Source organism: Stegodyphus dumicola, chromosome 10 (genome assembly GCF_044657685.1).
Source record: "Stegodyphus dumicola isolate Sdum_Otavi_A_Nest chromosome 10, ASM4465768v1".
In the NCBI taxonomy this organism is placed as follows: Eukaryota; Metazoa; Arthropoda; class Arachnida; order Araneae; family Eresidae; genus Stegodyphus; species Stegodyphus dumicola.
Window position 1 is genome coordinate 185,253,120 of NC_140777.1, and position 21,469 is coordinate 185,274,588.

The 21,469-nt window shown below is 29.9% G+C and overlaps 1 protein-coding gene across 1 annotated transcript in view; it reads left to right on the plus strand.

Moving 5' to 3' along the window:
- CstF50 (cleavage stimulation factor subunit 1 Cst50) overlaps window positions 1-21,469 on the plus strand; it is a 69,505-nt gene that overhangs the window by 13,003 nt on the left and 35,033 nt on the right. The window contains exons 3-7 of the mRNA XM_035377156.1: window positions 2,293-2,370; window positions 6,206-6,298; window positions 15,435-15,475; window positions 15,656-15,778; window positions 17,256-17,378. Of these exons, the coding sequence (XP_035233047.1) occupies window positions 2,293-2,370; window positions 6,206-6,298; window positions 15,435-15,475; window positions 15,656-15,778; window positions 17,256-17,378 (458 nt within the window). The remainder of the gene's footprint in view (window positions 1-2,292; window positions 2,371-6,205; window positions 6,299-15,434; window positions 15,476-15,655; window positions 15,779-17,255; window positions 17,379-21,469) is intronic.

The following is a 21,469-nucleotide window of genomic DNA, read 5'->3' on the forward strand; positions in this document are numbered from 1 at the left end:
AACGTAAACTTTCTAACCAAAAATATTTGACAAGAATCCATGTACACAGCGACATGTTTTAACTTAAAAAGCATCTACAAATTGCACAATGTAGGCAACGAACGAATCAACAAACTACGCACACCTCGCTTTAATAAATTAACATAATAATAATTAAATTTCAAAGAATACCATGTACACAGCATCCTGTTTAAACTTAAAAAAAATTCTACGAATTGCACAATTTAGGCAAGGAAGGAATCTACGATCTATGCACTCCTCGCTTTAATAAAATAACATAACAACAATAAATTTCAAATAATACCATGTACACAGCTTTCTGTTTCAACTTTAAAAAACATCTACGAATTGTACAGTGTAGACACTAAACAACAAAATAAACTAAAATAAATTTCAAACAATTTAAAAAAACAACAATAACGACAGAAATTCATACTAAAGAACCAATGAACATAACATTCTACAAAATAAGAACAAGGATAAAATAAAATGCACTTACCATGAATTAATGCGTTTTCGAATAGCAGAAATATAAATTTCATACCGCCTTTAACATGCCGCCACGTAATCACTATTGTATTTACACGACAGCCAGACACACTATCCAGAAAATTTATACTATGGTTCACAAATAAATAAAATCACAAATCCCTACTTCTATCATGCACTGCCATTAAAAATAATCTCCCAGACCCTCTTTCCACACTTCGAAATACCCACTACCCCTCAACAGGATAGCCACAATCATATTTCCTTTTGCCGAACTTCAATTCAACAACTACCATTTTATCTTTCCCTCCCATCTTCTCAGACACAGATGCGAACCAACGAGCTCCAGTGAAAGATTTTTCAACGTCAACAGGGTTGCCATAGAACACACAATCGTGCCAAAAACCAGCACAGAACACATATCGCCACATTTGGTGAAATTAGGGCGTATATTAGAGTTGTACCAAAAAATCTTCTATCACCAGGACAATGCACCTGTGCACAGGGGTACGTTGGCAATGAGGAAACTGCCGGATTTGGGGTATGATTTGCTCGGCCATCCACCCTATTCTCCCAATTTGGCACCCTAAGACTTCTTTCTGTTCCAAGACTTGAAGAAATTTATTTCTGGGGAGTGCTTCACATCCAATGAAGAAGTTGAGAGGGTTGTAGATGAACATTTTCACTACCTTCCAGACTCTCACTTCCGGGAAGGAATACTGATGTTCGAGAAACTCTGGACCAAGTGTGTTGAAATCAAGGGAGATTATGTTGAAAAATAAAATAATTTTTTAACTGAAAAATACAGTTTTTCACTGTCAGGCTGAGAACGTTTCACCTAACCCTTGTATTAGTCCAAAATAGACTTATTCATGGTTTATTAGGTATATTATACTTATTCATGTATGGTTTATTAGGTTACAGTAAAGCACACTTGAGGTATCTGCGTAAAAGGAGGGATGCCTTTAGGAAGAACCTTCTAAGGGTATAAAGTTCTATTTAATTTACATGTCGGTGGCTAGTAGAACTTTAGGTAAGTGTCTGGCGACTGTTTACTGATGTTCTTACAAATATAAAATATAAATCCAAAGAAGGGTTAAAATACCCTTTTATTTATTCAAAGAAATACTAACAAATGCTCTTCTCAGGCTTACAGGAAAGCATCCACTTGGGCTTTAGATAGTTAAAGCGCAAGTGGATAATCAAAGATGATCAAAGATAATTAACCCAGTTGGGTAATAATTAAACCTCACTGGCGAATACTAACAGGCATGTAAGACTATGGCCGTATGTAGTAAGATATGCTCAAAGCAACAATGTGGCCTGAAGACAACACGTTTTACTGAGAACTTCTGAGTTCTTCTACAAAAGTGACTTAATTTATAATTAAGTACTGGTTTTGCTTCATTTACATAAAATGCACTACTACAATCTCATTGTGGCAGGGAAATGTAAATGGAAAACAAAAATTTAAAGGAAACATTTTCAAAATTAAAAATAACTATTAAGAAATTATAATAATACCCTAAACTACCTTGTTGGCACTTTGCATTTTGGGAAAACCACAAAAAGGCCCATGCGGTCAGCCTATTTGCTGGGATTGGAACCCAGGACTGAACTACGAGTGTTCAGCAACTTTACCACTCGGGCATTGCTTATTCATTTGCAACATTTCACTGTTTAAAAGTGTAACTGCTTAAAAAGTTTTTTCATGCTATATTTTTTTTTTATCTTCTTAACACTCAAAAGTAATATTTAGTTTTAATATTCTTGACTAGTTATGTTGCTTCTAATCATTTTCAGATAATAAGGAACATGATGCAATGAGAGTGGATACATCAAATGTTGGTATTGGCATAGATCTTGAATATGAAACTGAAGGTAAATTTTACATTTTGTTATTTTTATTTTACATTTTGTCTACAAAACCAATACTAAATTTTGCCTAACTTTAAATTTCAAAATTCTTTATTTTTCATGTACCTATATTGGTGTGTACAGATTTTTAATTTTTCTAAAGACAGATTTTTTTTTTTTTTTAATTTTGCATTGTTATTTGCATAATTTTATGTACTTTTTTTTTATTATGGAATTATAAAAGTTGTGTAGAAATTGGTAGAATATATATATATGTCTTATATAACAATTGTATTTTTATTCAAATATTTAAAGCTTGTTTTAACTTTAGTCAACATATTACTTCCAATTTGATTTGAGTTTTAAATACGCTTTTTATTACATTTATTTTATATTTACACTTTTCATTGCACTTTATTTTAACTTATATTAAAAAATGTTTTCCCCTGAACCACAGTATCATAACGACTTTATGCGGAAGCATTAAGAATTTTCTTTTTACCTTGTTTCCTAATTTTTGCAGCTCAGTGTGCAAAATTCTTGACCACAAAGGTCTTTTTTAGTTTTTTCTGTCCTTACGTACAGATGTCAAGCAAAAACATCGTTAAATTGTATTCGATAATGGTCAAAATGGATATTTTCGTTGAAATATGCTGCTTGAAACTTTTCACGATTACAATACTTCCCTTTTTACTTCTTTGTTCTGCAAAACACTAATAGTACCGCAAAATAAGTTTAAGAGTTAATCCTCAGCACCATTATTCTATCGTTTGCCTGAGTAATAAATCCATTAATAAATGCATATCAGTACAAAATTTTGTACTTGTAAATAGTAATTTACTATTTTTAGAAGATTTGTTTTAGTAAATAAATTATTATTAACTTACTTTGCAGCTATTGCACAAGTAGTAGAATAACTCGATTTCACACTAAGGGAATTTAAGATCATACAATATATAAATTATAGATGAATCTTTACATTATGGTAACTTGGCGAAAATTTTGCAAATAACCCTGCTACAGCAACCTGCTAGTTTTGTTTTGGATGTCATTTTGTTTTCACGAAGTAAAGGCATGTTTTTTTTTTTTTTTACTCACCATTTTTTCCAACAATCTGCTAGCCAAATTACGCTTATACTAGAACTTTTATGGAACAAAAATGCTTAATCATGACAAAGATTAGGTGCGAAATTGGGAGAAAGTACAGAATCGCAAACTGCTTCCCACGTTTTTAAGAATTGCACATACACGGTATCCATGTACACGTTGACCTATTTTCACTTAAAAAACATCCCAGAATTGCAAAAAAATGGCATTGCGCACACTCTTGACTTTATCTATGAACACATCAACCTATTTTCACTTAAAAAGTGAAAGAAAATTGGCAAAAATCCAATTCTTCTTACTCTTGTAAAAAGCGCCAAAAAAATAAGGGGGCGATTCTGCACTTTAGCAGCAAAATTGTTTCTAAGTGCTTATTAGCTAAAATCGTGATCGGAATTTTGCGGGAAATGTCACATTACTCATGATCTCTCATTTCTGTGAGACAAAATAATTTGTGTTCGAACTGTGTACTTCTCAATTAGTGGTAAAGTCCTAGCTAGTAACCTTTATCGCCTTACCAAAACATCACCAAACTACCTGTTACCATATTCTAAAAATTAGCCTAATTATATATATATTTGGATAATATCCATTATGGTTTTTTATTATAATAAAGTAATTTAATTTTCTTACTGTTAATTTTTTCAGAATAGGATTTTTATCAACATCTAGTTTATTATTAATATTGTAATGTATCTAGTTTATAATTAATATTATAGTGTATCTAGTTTATTATTAGCCCAAAGGAGTGTTAGCTCAGAAGGGCTATAATAAACTAGATAATTTCGTTTTGGCATTTTGCGTCAATTCAGTTTTCAAACTGTTGCCACCAAATATTATCGCCCTGTGTTATATTTAAAGGAATTAAATATTGAAGAATCTGCATAAATGTATATATGTTTCTCGCATTGTGATAAAACAACAATACTTAGAGCCATCCAATTTTGAATAACGAAATCCTTCTCCGAATATGGGCATCTGGAAGCCCAAATTTCGAATTGGTTTTATTATTACTCTATTTCATCTTTTGTAAAGCATTTATGAGCTTTTGATTAAGAAACGCACCGAGTTCAAAACGAGCAATGGCAATACTTTACAGGGGAAGGGGGGGAAAGCACTTTTTATCTCCAACGCATGAGACTGTTTATCGGAAATTTAAAAGATATGCTTATTGTAAAATTCTTTTGCGATATTGCTGTTGAATTGAATTTTATTGTTTAAGTGCAAAGAACATGATATTTAATAAATAAATGTAACACAGAAAGTGATTTTTTTTTAAAAGGACCGTTTGGACATCTGAAAGCTTTCAGCTTTTTTTAATATTGTAATTATTGTTAGTTTTATAGATTTAAAAGCTGCTTATGATAGCATATACTGTAAAAAGGTGTCTGAAGCTGTGCTGGAATTTGGATTTCCTAGAAAATTGATTTATCTATCTAGAATGTCTTTAAAGAGAATAAATTGCGATTAAAATCATATCTGATCAGAAGCATTCTACACTGAAAGGAAGTTGAGACAAGCTGATGCCCTTGCATGCATGTTTTTTAATATAGCCCTTGAAAAGCCTAACTAGAGGCACCATATTTCATAGATCTATACAGTTACTCGCGTACGCTGATGACATCGATATCATTGGCAGAAGTAAATAGACAGTTATGGAGACTTTTATTTTTTTAGCATCTGCAGCCAGAGACACTGGATTAACCATTAATAAGTTTAAAACAAATTATATGCCAGTAACTAGTAGAGTACATAATCCCCTCTCCCACTGCAAATAAATTCTTATATTTTCGAGATCATTTCTCAGTTTATGTATCTGGGTACTATCATCTCTAATGATAATTGTGAATAATAGTGAAATTGGCAATACATTATTTAGAGCTAGTAGAAGTTATTATTGTTTAAAGAATTTTTAGAGTCTAAATTATTAAACTTCAATAAATCTTTATAAATAATAAGTTATTACTCTTATTAGACTTATTGTATTGTATGGTAATGAATGCTGACCCTTAACAAAAACAAATGAAAAAAAAGACTTCTAATCTTTGAAAGAAAATTACTGCAAATAATATATGGCCCAGTTAAAGAAAATAATAGCTGGAGAATTTTGTTTAACCATGAAATATATAGAAGACACAAGCAACATAATATTGTCCAAGTCATCAAATCTTATTGTATCAGGTGGCTTGGACATATTTTTAGACGTGACAACTTGAACACTATTAAAAAGGTGAACTTTGCATATGTAGAAAGTACCACGAAAAGAGGGAAGACCTCCCTGAAAATCACCATAGCGACTATTCAAATCCATTGGAGGAAGCTTTTTAAGATGGCTTCGGCTTATGATAGGCTGTAATGTAATTGAAGAAGAAGAATTATTATTAGATTTTTTTTAAATATATAATTTATGTTTGCCTTTTGCATCATTAACTTCCATTTTTTAATTTACATGAAGAAAATCTTTGGATCTAGTTCCTCCCCCCTCCCCAATCTACTAAAAATATGCAAATTCAGTCTGTGTTTATTATGCTTAGATTTATAGAAATGTATCTGAGTTGAGGAAGATTTGAATTTGGCACTTTTCATGCTAAAGTTTAGAAATTTACTGTAAAATAATCCATGCCTACTCCTAATTTTGTTTTTTATTTTTAAATTGAAAAAAAAAAAAAAAATGAAAATTATAATGAGAAACAAATTTTAATTTTCAAGTAAAAATATATTTCTTACATAATTAAATGTATTTTGTATTGTTAAGCACCATCACTTGCACCTGAGCCAGCATTATATGAAACATGTTACGTCACGTCTCATAAAGCCCAATGCCGAGCTGGAGCATTTAGCAGTGATGGTAAGTTCAGTTTGCTGTGTTAATTTTTTTCATCTGTTAATTTTAGATTTTTATAGTTTGGAACAATACTGATTGCAAAATGACAATTTGGATTTTAGAATTTTTCTAAAGGCCCGTTTCCACTGCTGCATATGCATTGCGGTGCGTATGCGTTTCTCCAATCAGCGAGCGAATTCACTTTGGTTGACATCCGAAATCCGGTCGGTGTGCGGTGACGGATGACATACGGATGGAGTTCAACAATGTTCAACTTCTATCCGTATGTCTGCGGATGCGTTGGGGTCACGTGGTAAAAAAGGAGCAATCAGGTGCAGTGACTAAAAATTAATGGCGGCAGAAGTAGCGATGAACGCTCGCTAATAGCGAAAGAATGTTTTGCTAAAAAATACTTATTTCTGAATTAACATTATAGCGAGAAATCTGTGTGCTGAAAAAGACAGCAATCAGCTGAATTTAGTTAAAAAAAGATTTAAAAAAATAAGATAATTGCAACTACAGTACTTGTTCACAGATAAAATCAGGCGTTCAAGAAATTCAGTTCAAGAAAATCAGCGGCAAAAATTATAATTCCAAGTCCATGAAATAGCAAAATTTGTCCTGACAATTATTTCCTAGTTCTGTATATTCATTTACCTTTAATGAAAATGAATGTCTGACTATATCAAACTGCTATAGCAAATTAGATATGATTAAAAGATTTGTTATTTTTTTCTTTTAAAACAGGTAAAAACTAAAAACGTTAATTATAAATTAAATTTGATAGTCTTTTAAATACTCCAGTTCATTGAAGAGTATGTTAAATTTGTATTTCTCTTTATAAATATATCTTTTTGGCTAACATATATTTGTAAGCACATGAAATATATTTTTAATAGCACGTTTAACTTCAATCGGAACGCCACTTTAAAAGATAATGTTTTTTGTAAAAGAACAAACTCTGGGGAATTTCTCTAGAACTAGAAGCTGAAGAACAAACTCTGGTGAATTTCTCAGACGATAGTACACTGAAATAGAACCAAAAAATTTAGTTTCAAGAATGGATTTACTTGATAATGTATATAAGCCAAAATATGCATCCGCTCCATGTGATGCTAGCTTAGTGGTAAAGCTGACGGTATAAATGCTTGCCTTTTGGGGTCGTGAGTTCGAATCCCATGCGCTTTTTGCACCCTGTCTGCAACTTTCTTAGCTTTTTGTTTCAATTTGATCTATATTTGTGTTTTATAATTTATTTCTATTATTATATACGTTAAATATATTGTTTTATTTATGCTCTTGTGTATTTAAATTTCCCCCCAGCAAAAAAGTTTAAAAATTATATAATACTAATTTAAAGCATACCCTGTATATATATATTTGAATTTAACAAACATTCTCTATTCGTAAAAAGCAAATTTAAAGTTAATTAAATATAGATGAAATAAATGATTAATTATTGCTGCGAACTAATCTACAATATCATTTAAATTCTGAGAGCATATGTAAATCAAGTGCAAGTATCAAAATCCATGAATAAATATATAATTCCAAAAATTTATAAAAATGAATAAGTGAATAATAGGATAGATTATTAATCCTAAAAAAAATTATAAAAATGCATAAGTGAATAATAGGATAGCTTATTAATCCTAAAAAATTTATAAAAATGCATAAATGAATAATAGGATAGATTTAATCCTAAAAAGTTTATAAAAATGCATAAGTGAATAATAGGATAAATAAATTTTTGGAATTATATATTTATTCATGGATTTTGATACTTGCACTTGATTTACATATGCTCTCAGAATTTAAATGATATTGTATATTAGTTTGCAGCAATAATTAATCCTTTATTTGTTTGCATTAAATTTCATTTAAATTTAATTAACTTTTAATTTGCTTTTTACGAATAGAAAATGTTTGTTAAATTCAAATTTCATTCCTTGCAGCAATGGCGCAAGAGAATTGTTTAAATTTAATTTATTTTGAAACCCTGCAGATATATATATATATTCGTTTCACTTTTATGTGAATGTATACACATGTGCTCCGACTTTGGGATGTTTACGACTCTAAACTTTCATTCCAATTAACATGAGACAGTATTAATGCCCTAAACATTTTTTAACAAGAAATTACTATAATAATTGCTTTTAAATTCAGTCCTCTCCAGCAGAAGCGCAGGAATTAATTAATTAAATATTTCCATTTCCTTTACCTAATGTGTGTATATATAAAGAGAAAAATCTTATTTTTATAACTTCTGTAAAAAGAGATATGAATTAAAAATGTTTAAATTAAAAATAATATTTATGGATTATGCATAAAATATATAACTGCCCATAGTGCATTTTAAAACAAACGAGATTTCTAATAACTTATCCAGCTATGACCATGAAGTCAGCAGTATACAAGCATAGCAAATTTTGCGTAAATATTGTGAACCTTTCTTTACAGTTGCTCTGTACTTTTAAAGTACCAACTATTTTTTAATCCCTTTAACTTTTTTATTTTATTTATTTATTTGTTTACTTTTTCACTAACAGTACATTTTAGTATTAATAATATATATATTATGAAATAATATTTAAGGCTTCTAGAAACACAAATTCTTTTTTTTTTTAAATTTACTTAAGCTTCTATGGAATTAGTGATGTTCATAATATGCATTATAACCTTACTTATGTAAAAATTGCTAGCGTACTTTACTTTCGCAGTCCATAAGCAGAAATAAAAATTTCCAATAACATGGAATTTAGTAAACAAAACTTTTCTGCATTTTACGTCAGGATCCATATCAAATCCAAAACCAGCGTAGTAACTTGCGAACTGCTTGTTTGGCGCCAAAATATTACAGTGACACCTAGCAGCGGAAAATGAAAATATTATACGGATACACAGCAGTGGAAACGCTTGTACGGATGCCGTAGGCGTGCCTTCAATTGATGCAACGCGTTCATATTCAGTAGTGGAAACGAGCCTTAATGCTTTTTGAGAAATATGTAACTACAAATTTTGATATTTAAGTATTATCTCATCTCTAGAAATGTTAACTATACTAACTTGTACTTTTACAGCAACGTAATTCAAAGGATTTTCAGCAGCCTATTATGTTGAATGTTACATGTAAAAGGATAAATTATACACATTAATTTGATAAGGGGGTGATTAAAGTTTAGAATTTAATATCAGTAGGTGAATATGCCATGCATTATATTCAGCAACATTGTACCACACATCTCAAAAAAACCATGATGTGGCATTGGAAATCAGGTAAATAATGGTGATGCTATGGTTAAATCAGAATAATTGAATTTCATTTATAATTAAAATTTTCTTTTAAATCAATTTGTGATTGTACAGTTTTCATGTTTGTAAGAGCAGATTCTGTCTTGTTAGAAATCTAAAGCACCGCCCAGCTTAGTAACCCTGACTGCCGGAGAAGGCATGGTTGTAACTATCTGTCCCTTCATAGGAGGCAACAGTGGCCACCTATTAGGTGCTTCCATAATAAAATGGCCACCACTTCTGGCCCTTGTAGTGGCTATTAAATAAAGTGCCTGGCTCTAAAAAAAGAAAGAAATCTAAAGCATTTGCTATCCTAACAGACATTAAAAATTGTTGCTAATGCCAATATTTCCACAACTGAAATTAGTTTAATGTAATTAATGTATAAATAATTTTCATGATTAAAATTTTGTATCAAAATTTTGAAACATGAATGTTTTTTTCCATCTTGCTATCAATTACTTTCTCACCTCCAGAAAATTGCTTTTTTTTTTTTTTTTTTTTTTTTTTTTTATATATATATATTTACTTTATGTTAGTTTTCAAAATATAGTTTTAAATTAAAAATATTGCACAATTTTAATTATTAATGTAATGTATTTGTGAATATATTTTAACTGTTTACGAGTGGTGGCTCATAATAAGCACTGTGGAACTGCAGCACCCCTTATTTCCACTTATTTTTAATATTTAATATAATGTGCCCTTTAGTCTTTAATTCTTTCTTTATACTTTTACAATACATAATCCTTAAATTTAATGTCAGTAGCCATCCCCCACTTTGTGAAAAAGGTACGAAAGTCTTTGTTTGGAACTGCGCGCTTCACAGTTCCAGCGACATGGTGTTTGGCTGTTCTGCACATGCGCACACAGAAAACAGCATGTGAGCCGGGTAGAGAGAAGAGCACTGTCGTTTTTGCAGTGCCGAACTTCTGGCATGCTGGTGAAAACGTGATTTCTTTTTACTCCGCGCGTGTGGTATTCCTCCATAAGGTGGAACTTTATCGTACGGACCATAGACAGAGTTCATGAAATTTGCAACTTTAAAAAAATTGCCGTACTGAAATTCACTTAACATCAAATGCAGATCAAACTATTACAAAAGCAACAGGAATTCTAAAATATCTAAATCATGATAAGTTCAAGTTTTGGTTAGAGCTTTTTTATCAGATGCCTCATGTTGAAATAATATGCAACTAAATGCAATCCAGAGAAATTAGTGTGTTCAAAGTTAATGAATATATAACAAATTTCAAAACTGCTATTTTAGATTTAAGAAACTCAAAGCACTGTGAGAATTTTTCAAAGACACTAATGGCAGAAACTAAGGAAATATGTGACTTTATACTATGTATTGATATAATGCACAGATATTCTTCCACTAAGCACTTAGCAGCTGCTAAATATTTTAACAAGAAATGCTTTTTTAGGAATGAACATTCTACAGAAGAAATAGTACTGACCACTGAAGCATATCCAATGATTGACAAATAAAAGCTTGAAACCGAACAAAAAGTATTCTATTGTAGGTCTGATATCCATAAGTACTAAAAATTAATTGAGCTACTGAAATTTATCTTTGAAAATAATCTAGATGGTGTTCTTAGTGAAATTATGAAACTGATAAAAATTCTCTTGACAGTTCCCATGACTACATCAGAGGCAGAACTCTGCTTTTCAACATTGAAAAGAATAAAAACTTTTCTAAGAAGCACTAGGAAGTCGAAAAGACTAAATGTGCTTGCATTACTTAAAGAAAAATTTTCTCAGCAGCCATCCAGAGATCAAGGAGAAAATTATTGATCTTTTCGTGCAAATTAAAACAAGAGGAATGGATTTCATTTAAATAAATAGGCAAAGATTGAACTGTAACAATTTTGGTTAAAGTAATTAAGAAATGTTTAATTTTTTTCTTGTAAGATTTCATGAAGTTTCAAAATAAATTTTCTTTTTATATTCCTTTTACAAAATTTTAAAACAAAGGTTAAATTTTTTTGGAACAGCACCCCCACTAGTTTTAGCCAAGAGCCGCCTCTGCTGTTTACTGACAGAACAATAAAAATGAAACAGTGTGCCAAATAATTTTCTATAGAAAGATGTATGTGCCAATGTTGCATATTGACAGATGTCAAATTAGATATGTTATTCTTATCTCTTATAGCTGTATTCATGTTTTCAGTATAAGTATTGTCAGCAAAAAGATTTTAAAGCATGTTGTTCTGTTAATTTTTTGTTGAAATGAGTAAGATAAAAAGATTTGTTTCTGCATTTAGAAAAAACATATCTGTAGTTGAAATGAGCTGATAGTTCCCCCCACCCTTTAAAGTAACAAGTTGGGATGTATGTCGTTTTGGGAAAAAATGTTTTGGGTTTATGTTGTTTTAAAACAGAAGGAAAGTTCAGAATTTTTTTTTAATATTTAAATTTGATTTGATTTTCTAAAATATACATTTTTAAACTTAAAAATCACAGTATTTGTTAGCTTGGTGAATAGTTTTGCTGAGTTTGCATTTATTGATTTAACCATTAAGCGGTAAAAAAAGAGCAGGTATAAAGTCCAAATTCAAGGAATTGTGAAGACATTGGAATATGAGATTTCAGTAATTTCCAGTTTTAGATCATTAATTCAATTCTTTTACTAAACATTTCTTTGAACATAAGTTTATGAAGTATTTTCTCCCTCCTTCCAGCATGCCTTCATGGTGTAACAGTTAGCACACTCGGCATGTATTCGAAAGGTCCGGGTTCGAGACCCGCTGAAGGCATTTCTAATTTTTTCATGTCTTCTGCTTCAAAAATATTCCAATGACTCTACAAGTTGTTTAAGCAGCTTCATTTTCTTTATTTATTAATACTTTCTCTTTAATTTTACAGAAACATAATTTCTTCTTTTTTATTCTATTATTCAGTCTTTAGTTGCTGTGTTGAGAATTTTCTCTAAGTAATCTATTGAAATTTTTTCAATCTCAAGAGCCTCTTTTTCATGTTTTTCATTATCAGTGGGTTTAAAACCATGCTACAGATGTTACCATTTGGTAAATGATATGATGGTTGAGCATTGTCATTATAATGAAGACTTTAAGAGAAAAAAATTCTTTCCATTAAAGCCATTTTCTATCATTTTGTGATATATATATTTGCATATTTTCTTAGCACCAGGCATCCCCAGTTTAGTTTAATTTATTTCTAGATGCAATCAAATTTTTTATATAACGATTCCCCCTCCCGCATGAAATTGATTTTTGCAGTTTGTAATTACCTTATATTTGTCTTCATAAGTGGCATTCTACACAAAGGAAGATTGTGCTTGGGTAATCACGTGATGAAATTAAAATGTGACTCCGAAGCCAAATGTGGATATTTTCTTAATTTAATCATATTTGGTCATTCTCTTACCTGACTGATGCTTGGGGCATTGTCATTGCAGTGGAAAACTTCAGTTATGTAATTTTCATCTAGTATTTGTTCACTTCATTAATAGAAAAATTTTACTTTTTAAAACTAATATCCAAAATCCTTCAATTTTGTAAATGAATGTGAAAGATGGATATACAGTTTCAAGGGAAGAGTAAAAGGGAATTATTATCACTTATTAAGGCTTTTAATTTTGATAAGATTAATGAGATTAAACACAGAACAAAATAATGAGCTGCATCAAGTTAAAAAATTAAGAGAGAATGCATTTAAAAATGCTTAAATTAATAAATAACTTGACTTAAAGTCAATGCAGCCTAATTCATTCTCCTTCATCCCTGGTATGCCAACAAGTCATTTCACTATGTTCAACATTCCATTTCAAACATGTGCTTCCAGTTTTGATTATTTTATTTATTATATACAGATATATATTAGATTTATTATATACAGATCTTGATATAACTGAAATGTAGTTTGCTAGTTGTAGGCATTGAAACAATATCTAAGAGTATTTAAAACTGTTACAGGTAATGATATTCTGTGGCAAAAATATCTCTGCTAATCAGGAGAAAAGTTAGTTTGCTACAGTCAGCTTTCTTGCTTTTCCTCAAGCATCATTTCTTATTATTCATTCAATGCTGACAAAAATCACCAGGTAATGCACGATGTGTGTTACCAGAATAGGCAACCCATAATGTCATAAAAGTGTACATGTGGCAATCCAGGTGTGGATCACATACTCATTATACAAGTATGGATTTTGGTTTCTGAAATTTCTAATTCGTCTGGTATGTGTTTGTGCTGATTAGTGGGAGCATCCCCCCCCCCTCCGGTAAGGAATCATAATGGAACTGTGGAGTTCGTCAAGTAATGAAAGAAAAGTGTTTAATTTTTTTAGAAACATCAGAAATTCACATTCCATTGAAAATATATTCTGTAAAAATGTAAATATCGTTCAGATTTTTGCTTCCTTTTATGAATATTTTTGTTATGAAGCACTTCTTTTTATGTTTATTTTTATTTTTGCTATTATTGGTAAAGTAATAAAAGGGCACATTTTGCTTACTTTTATCTATGTCTAATGTTACACAATTACAGTTAGTGTGCAGCCTGAAACTGGTATATCAGCTTTTCTGTTTTGATTGTGATAATGAATTTGCCAAATTTGTGCTATTTTCTAATTTTTTTTAAGTGAGAACAAGTCAGTATGTACCTAGGAAGAAGAACAGGAAAGAAAAAGGATATTTTAATATGGATACTTCATCCGTTTTTAATTTTGTTAATTTGTTTCTCTTTCATGTAATTCTTAGTGTGATGTCATTTTTGAAAATATCTGTGGTATTCCATGTTTTAGATTGGTGAAAAATTAATCTCTGATTTTTTGGAAAGGTTGGACAGATAATATAAGGAAACAAATTAAAACATATATTATAAGAACTCAAGATAATAGATGAATCATGTTACTAGACTTATCTTTTTGAGACTTTGCACCTGATTTTTTTTCCTCTTCAACTTTTTGGTATTGAACATGGCTCTAAATCTTTCATAAGAAAATGTTAAGATGTACCATTTTTATCTTCTTTCTTTAGGTCTTCCTATTCAGTACTTGGTAAATATATTAACTGATTAAATATCAGTTAATGTATTTATGTTGTATATGTTAAGATAAAATAACACTATGAACAAGTATTAATTTAGAAGTCAAACTACAAAAATCAGCATTATATTACATAGTTTATAGAAATTTAACTTTCAGTTCATTTGTTCTCCTATCAGTAAAATTCCTACGTATTTTATAGAAATTTAACTTTTGGGTGGTTTATTCTTCAATCAATAAAATTCCGAGTTCCATACTTAAGGTCTCCATTCCGGATATACATTCCTGGAGTATTCACAGGATTTCTTGCCATTCTGGTTTAATTTACATTGGTCAAGCTAAGAAAGCCTTAAAATTTCACATTAAGGAACATGAGGCAAAAGCATATGTTAGAAAAAGGGAAACAAAAATCCTCTGTTGCCCAGCATTGTTGGTCCAAAAATCATACTTTCAAGTTTTCTGTAGCCAAAATTATTCAAAAATCATCCATTGGGTAATTAGATTTTCTAGAGACATTTCGTATTAAAAAAAAATCTTTCTGTTCTAATTAACCACCCTAATTCCAATCCATCGTTGCCTTAAGCCTTTAAGGAAATTATGTTTTAGTTCTCGTTTCATTAATAAATTTCACCAGTAGCTTAACTCATGTCCAGCCATTCTTATCTTATCTAATCACTATATCTTGTTCATATGCGCTTTGGCAGCTGAGGACGATAGTTCGATGAAAACCATCGAAACTAGTCCTAGCGCTGATTTTTGTTGTTTGAGTTCTAAATTAATCAGTTAATGTTTTTACTAAATGCTTAAGTAATTCTTAAAAATAGAATTAAAAATTTTCTATCTATATTTCAGGTCAGCTTGTTGCCACTGGTTCTCATGATGCTTCTATCAAAGTATGACATATTAATATAATTAAATTGTTTTTATTTGTTATTCAGTTGTTTTGTTACTAAAAAACTTTTCATTGTGCTTCATCTGATTAAATATTGTGATCTGATATTAAAAGTATTAAAGTCTGTAACTTAAATTTAAAATGTTGTTCTGGCAAGAGGGCATAACAGATTGTATTCTAGATTTTGGATGTAGATCGTATGTTGGCAAAAAGTGCAACGCCTGCTGATGTTGCTGCTCAAGAAACGACTCAACAGAATATGGAAACTCATCCTGTGATACGGACACTATATGATCATATTGAGGTCTGTTTTTAATCATTTCTTAGAATATAAAACCTTACTATATAAAATAATCATTTTGATATGGTGTGACTAAAGATTCAGTATCAGTTAATAGGAATATATTAATCCAAATTGTAACATTTTAATTTGATTAAATCAGTTTCTTTATTATTTGAAGTCAGTTTTAAAAGCAAAAATATTAATTTGATATTTTTATAAATTATTTATTGAAATAAATTCATTATTTTTGACATTAATGCAAAATTCATTGTTAATATGGATATGAGTCAGTTTGCCTTAGGAATTCCTCCATGAAGGGATCCCTTCCTTTAGGCAGTTAGCTCTCATGCTTTGCCATAATCAAATAAACCAAACCATCATATTTTAATTACAAAAATGAATTTATTTAGCCCCCTTCCCTAAAATAATGGTTGAATTGCAGATGTGAAATAAAGTAAAATAACTCCCTCCCCAATCCTACTTTAAGTATCTGCATTCTAAAAAGTTTAATTTAGTATTTTAAAATTTACTTTTTTTATCGGTTTCACAGTTTAATTTTTAAAAATTATTATTAAAAACTGATTTCATAGAATGTTTTTAATTTTACAATCAATTAATATTGAGATGTAACAAAATTCAGTTATGTGTAAAAGTTTTTTTTGGGGGGGGGCAGGGCTGTTGATGTCTGATTAAGAATCAAAGACAAAATTGTTTTCAATAACATTATTTGTCTATTGTTCTTAATTATTGCTTTGTTTTTATGTTTTTTGTTAATTATTTGAAAGAACTGTTTGGTCAGTCATTCACATATTATCTCATTTTGAAAAGTAAATAAATATTTTTTGATATTCAAGTAATTATCTTTAATTTACAAATTTTTTCAGAGCTAGATTGCTTCACTAATCAGACTTACTTTTTTTTAAATAAAAATTTAAGGGAAAAATAATTCATTATTCATTCAAAAAAAAAGTATGTGTATTTTAATTAGCTTTCTGGAGAAATTCTGGTGTCTGATCCATTTCTATGTGTACCTGTATATGATGGTAAAAGATAAATGATTTTTTTCTATTCACAGGCTGAACTGAGCTTTTATGTAATCATTTAATCATGATATTGTTAAGTTGCCTGTTGTTAATAATTGTGGCTATAAAAATTCTGGTTGTTAATAATTGTGGCTATATAATAATTGTGGTACTGCACTTTTAGTAGCCAGCGCTTTATTTATAAATTTGGGGAAAACTGAAAATATCCTAGATTGAATTAAATTTTTAAAAAATAGAGGTATAATAATATTTTATTCCTTAAAGTTCATATTAAAAGCAAATCTTACTGTTAAATTTATTTTCAGGTATTTGATATTTTATTATCAAGAGAGACATTTAAAAAAATGTGTCTTTAGTGTGCATAAATTAGTTCTAATTTTTTTAATATATAGCATAAAATTTGAAATTGTTAATACATAATTTTGGTTGCATAATTCAATTTTTAATTTATTTAGGAAGTTACTTGTTTAGAGTTCCATCCTACTGAGCAGATTCTAGTATCTGGAAGTAGAGATTATACTGTAAAGTTTTTTGACTTTTCTAAACCATCTGTGAAGCGTGCTTTTAGAACAATTCATGTAAGTTCTGTTTTAATTTTACTCAATAGATTGTTGTGTAATTTTCTATTGCTACCTTTTAATATTTTTACTTAAGTATATGATGTTCAAAGTTTCCTTATCAGCACTAAATGTTTTTTTAAATGCAAAAAATAATTCAATACTTATTTTATCAGTACTACTATTCCTCCTAATATGCTTCGTGAACATGATGTGTCCTGAAAGGGAACAGTGAGCTTACTGGAAGCTATGTTCTGTGGAATTCTAAAATAGATGACTAAGATGCAAAGGATTTAACTACCCTTTATTCGCCATGATATTACAGACACTGCTGTACTTCGGGATACAAAGACCAACCACTTGTGGTCTGAACATAAAAATATAAGAACTACTAACTAACTAAATGTGAGATGGTATGCAGAAATTATACAATTAAAAATATGAAACCATAATTTATGAAATAAAGAGCAATTATGATGTAAAGGGTATCAAAATTTACAAAAAAAAAAAAAAAAGCTTAATATTTATTTGTTTACTTTATTAAACATTTCTTTCAATATAAGTTGTTTAAGTTGCTTCATTTTTTGTGCTAATACTTTCTCTTTAATTCTCTCTTCTATAAACAGTCTCTCTCTATAAACAGTGTCTCTTCTCTTTATGCACATGCGTAGCAGATGCGTGCATTAAACATACATGTGTTTACACATTTGCATAAAGTTTGTAGCTTTGAGGTTCGGATTAAAGACTTTGTTCTGTATTAAAATGGCATTCAAAGCAGAATGCATTATATAATATGAATAAGTGCTTGTAACAATGTGTTCCCCAGTTCAGTATCACTTAGTGCTAGAATTCCTTGTAAAATTATCTTTTGTTGTAGCCATACCAGATATAAACCACTATTTTAAATTAGTTTAATCTCATTATATAGTCTTTTGTATCTATGTATTAGATGTGTTAGGATAAGTGGTCAGAAATTCTCGTGTCTGAATAATTGCCCATGGGTCTTCTGTGTGTATAGATTTTAGCTAGCCTGTACATAAATATATGTTCATTGTAAGGCTGTGTAGCTGAAATTTAAGAAATTTAAGTAGAGCCTGAAATTTAAGGTTTCTTACTATTAATTCTCAAAATCCTTCTCTAACCATGATATCTTATAAATTTTGTACTGTGTACAGAGCATAAACTGAGGTATTGAAAGGAAAAATTTGGGTAATTCTTAATATATTGCCATTCTTGATAAACAAATATATAGTACTGACAATAGGCAAGCCAAGGAATATTAAAATGCTGTGATCAGTAACCCAACCAAATGAATATTTTTCATTTTGATTCACTGTGATTTGAATCTTCATTTTATAGAGTCATTAGGTTCCCCCCCCCCTCGAAGCAGGAGATGTGAAAATTGTGTAGTGCCCTTGCCAGGACTCGAATCCTAATATTCTGCATATGATAATTTTATACCAAAAGATGCAACATAGTTTATAAACATTAAGTAAAAGGAAAAATAATTTAAATATAAAAAAATTATATTCATTATACACAAACACCAAAATTCTTCGTTCTTCAGCTAACATAATATTCATTATACTTCATTATACTTGAAATCTTTCTTCCTGTTTTGTTTTCATTAAAAATTTTATGGGATCATTAATTGGTAGTTATTTCATATGCTTTGAAGCAAAGTGGACTCAAATAATATTCATAATATTGGCATTCAACTTACAGCACGGATGTATATATCAATTAAATTTTCCATAATATGTTAGAAAATGCCTATCTTCATATTAAAGCTCAATTCAGATAACTATCTGAAAAACGCTTTCTGTAAAAAGTTTCGGTAGGAATATTGGGGAGAATTTTCTTTTGCATAGCTGATCATCACATCCTTTCCACCTTTCAGTTACACTTAACTCATGAAACTTCGTTTTATTGCCCTAGTAGGCATTTTCATAACCAAGTTGATATTGGGAGGGGGGTCATTCTGATTGCATTCTTCAGTTTGCTTTAAATGAACCTATACACATTGGCTTTTACACTGATGAATCTAAAATATTACAGAGCAATATGACATGTATTAAATAATTTTTCATTTGCATTGAAAAAACTAAAGATAGGTCAAGTCTTAAATTTCTTTGGATTTGAATCCGAATCGAGAAAGATTTTCGAATATCTGGTCTCTTTAATCCTTCAAATAAAAATAGAAGATGAAGAATGAAAGAAACTGTGAAAAAATATTGAACATTTTGTAAAAAAAGCAAAATTAAAAAGCTGAGTTAAATAAAAAAACAAATATGAAAGTGCATTTTTGAAAAATAAACTTGCATTTATTAAAAGGATGAAATTTAGTAAATGATATAGTAAGTAAACTCTTGAAACTATATTAAGAATTCTCATTTTATAGTTTGATAAATGTATTTGAGCTTAGATTTTAATTAATAGTTTAAATTTCAGAAACATAACTGAATCTTCCGACTGGTAGACAACAGGAATCAAGTTCACAAAGTAGCGTTTATGTACCAAAAGGTCTTAGAAATATCCAAAATTTATTTGTAAAAGATTTTCTACAACCAAAAATATCGAGACGATTCGAAAATTTATTTTAAGAATTTTTGATGCAAAGTAACACACTGAGTACTGGAGTGAAAATTTTGGGAGATTTCTTTGGGTGGCATACTAAACCAATGTGGAACACAAGGCTGTAATTCAAATAGCTCTGAAATTGCTACAATTACTTTTTTTTTTTTAACTAAACACAAAGCTGTGATTCAAATAGCTCTGAAATTGCTACAATTACTTTTTTTTTAACTAAACCAATAAGGCTAACTTTTCAAAATTTTGTATTTAAAACATTATGCGATTTCTTAAATTAGAATAGTAAATAAAATGAAAATAGTGCCAAGATTGGAGCTTTGAAATTCAAATCTTTTTGAAGATTAGGCAAAATAAAATGCAGCTGACTGTCTAATTCACATCTAAGGAATGAAATTAAATTTTTAGAGTAGTTTTAATCTCAGTATGTTGGTCCTCACATTAATTGTATGATAAATACTAAATTGTTATTTTCATACAGAATCTTTAAAATGCTAATGACTTAATAAGCTCCTTTCTTGAAAAACTTGAAGCTAATAGCTCCTTTCTTAAAGAGTGTATATATGAGCCAATTTATCGTAATTACACAAAAGAAGTGAAATTCTCATAAATTTACCTCAAACATTTCTTTTCATGAAAATCTGCTTTATTGTTTTTCAAAACAATGTAAACAGGAAATTCTGTACTTTATAAAATCTAGTTGCAGCTCTTGAAATTTCATGAACCCTAACATGCAGCTCCTGCTTTCCAGAAAGGGTGGTTAAAACTTCTGGTACATAACTTCAATGTCTTCCTGCTTACAAGATTGTCACTAATTTAAAACATTTGCTGAATATTCAAAGAAGTTTCAAAACATCATGCATTGGACTAATGAGCATTTCTCAGCAAATTTTATGGAAGTCCATAACCCTTCATCAGTTTTCTTCTACATAACTTTCTTGCTCTGTAGTGTTGTTTTCATCATTCTCCTTTCCAGGTACATGTCTGATTATATCTTCATTATCTTGACAGTGAGAACTGTGAGAAACTGAATTATTGACTTCCACCCAAGCTTGCATTTCCTCTCCACTAATACTAACGTTCTCCAACATGTAACTAAATCCAAGTTTTCTGCCATGCATGTGTGCCAGATATGTTTTAAAACCAGTTAACTTGTCTCCTATAAACATGATAAGCTATAATTTATGCCAACAGCCACGTGAAATAATGTTCTTTACATCTGTCTAAGCAAGAGACTAAAGAAATTTGGCATCTTTCAGTGATTCCCCCCCCCCCTAAATCTTGAAATAAATCTATGTTCCACTTAGTGGCAGCTTTCCATAAAACATAATTTCCTCAAAATGGTGAACATTCAATCATAAATATGAATCAGTTTTTTGAATGTGGGTGGTAAAAGATATATGATCTTACATTGTTCTATTATTGAATAATTTTGCAGTTCAAAACTCTCTTTTCAGGCTGCATACTTATCCAATACTTGTCTTCCAAACTGGCAGTGAATCATTGCCATCCTACATAATTGT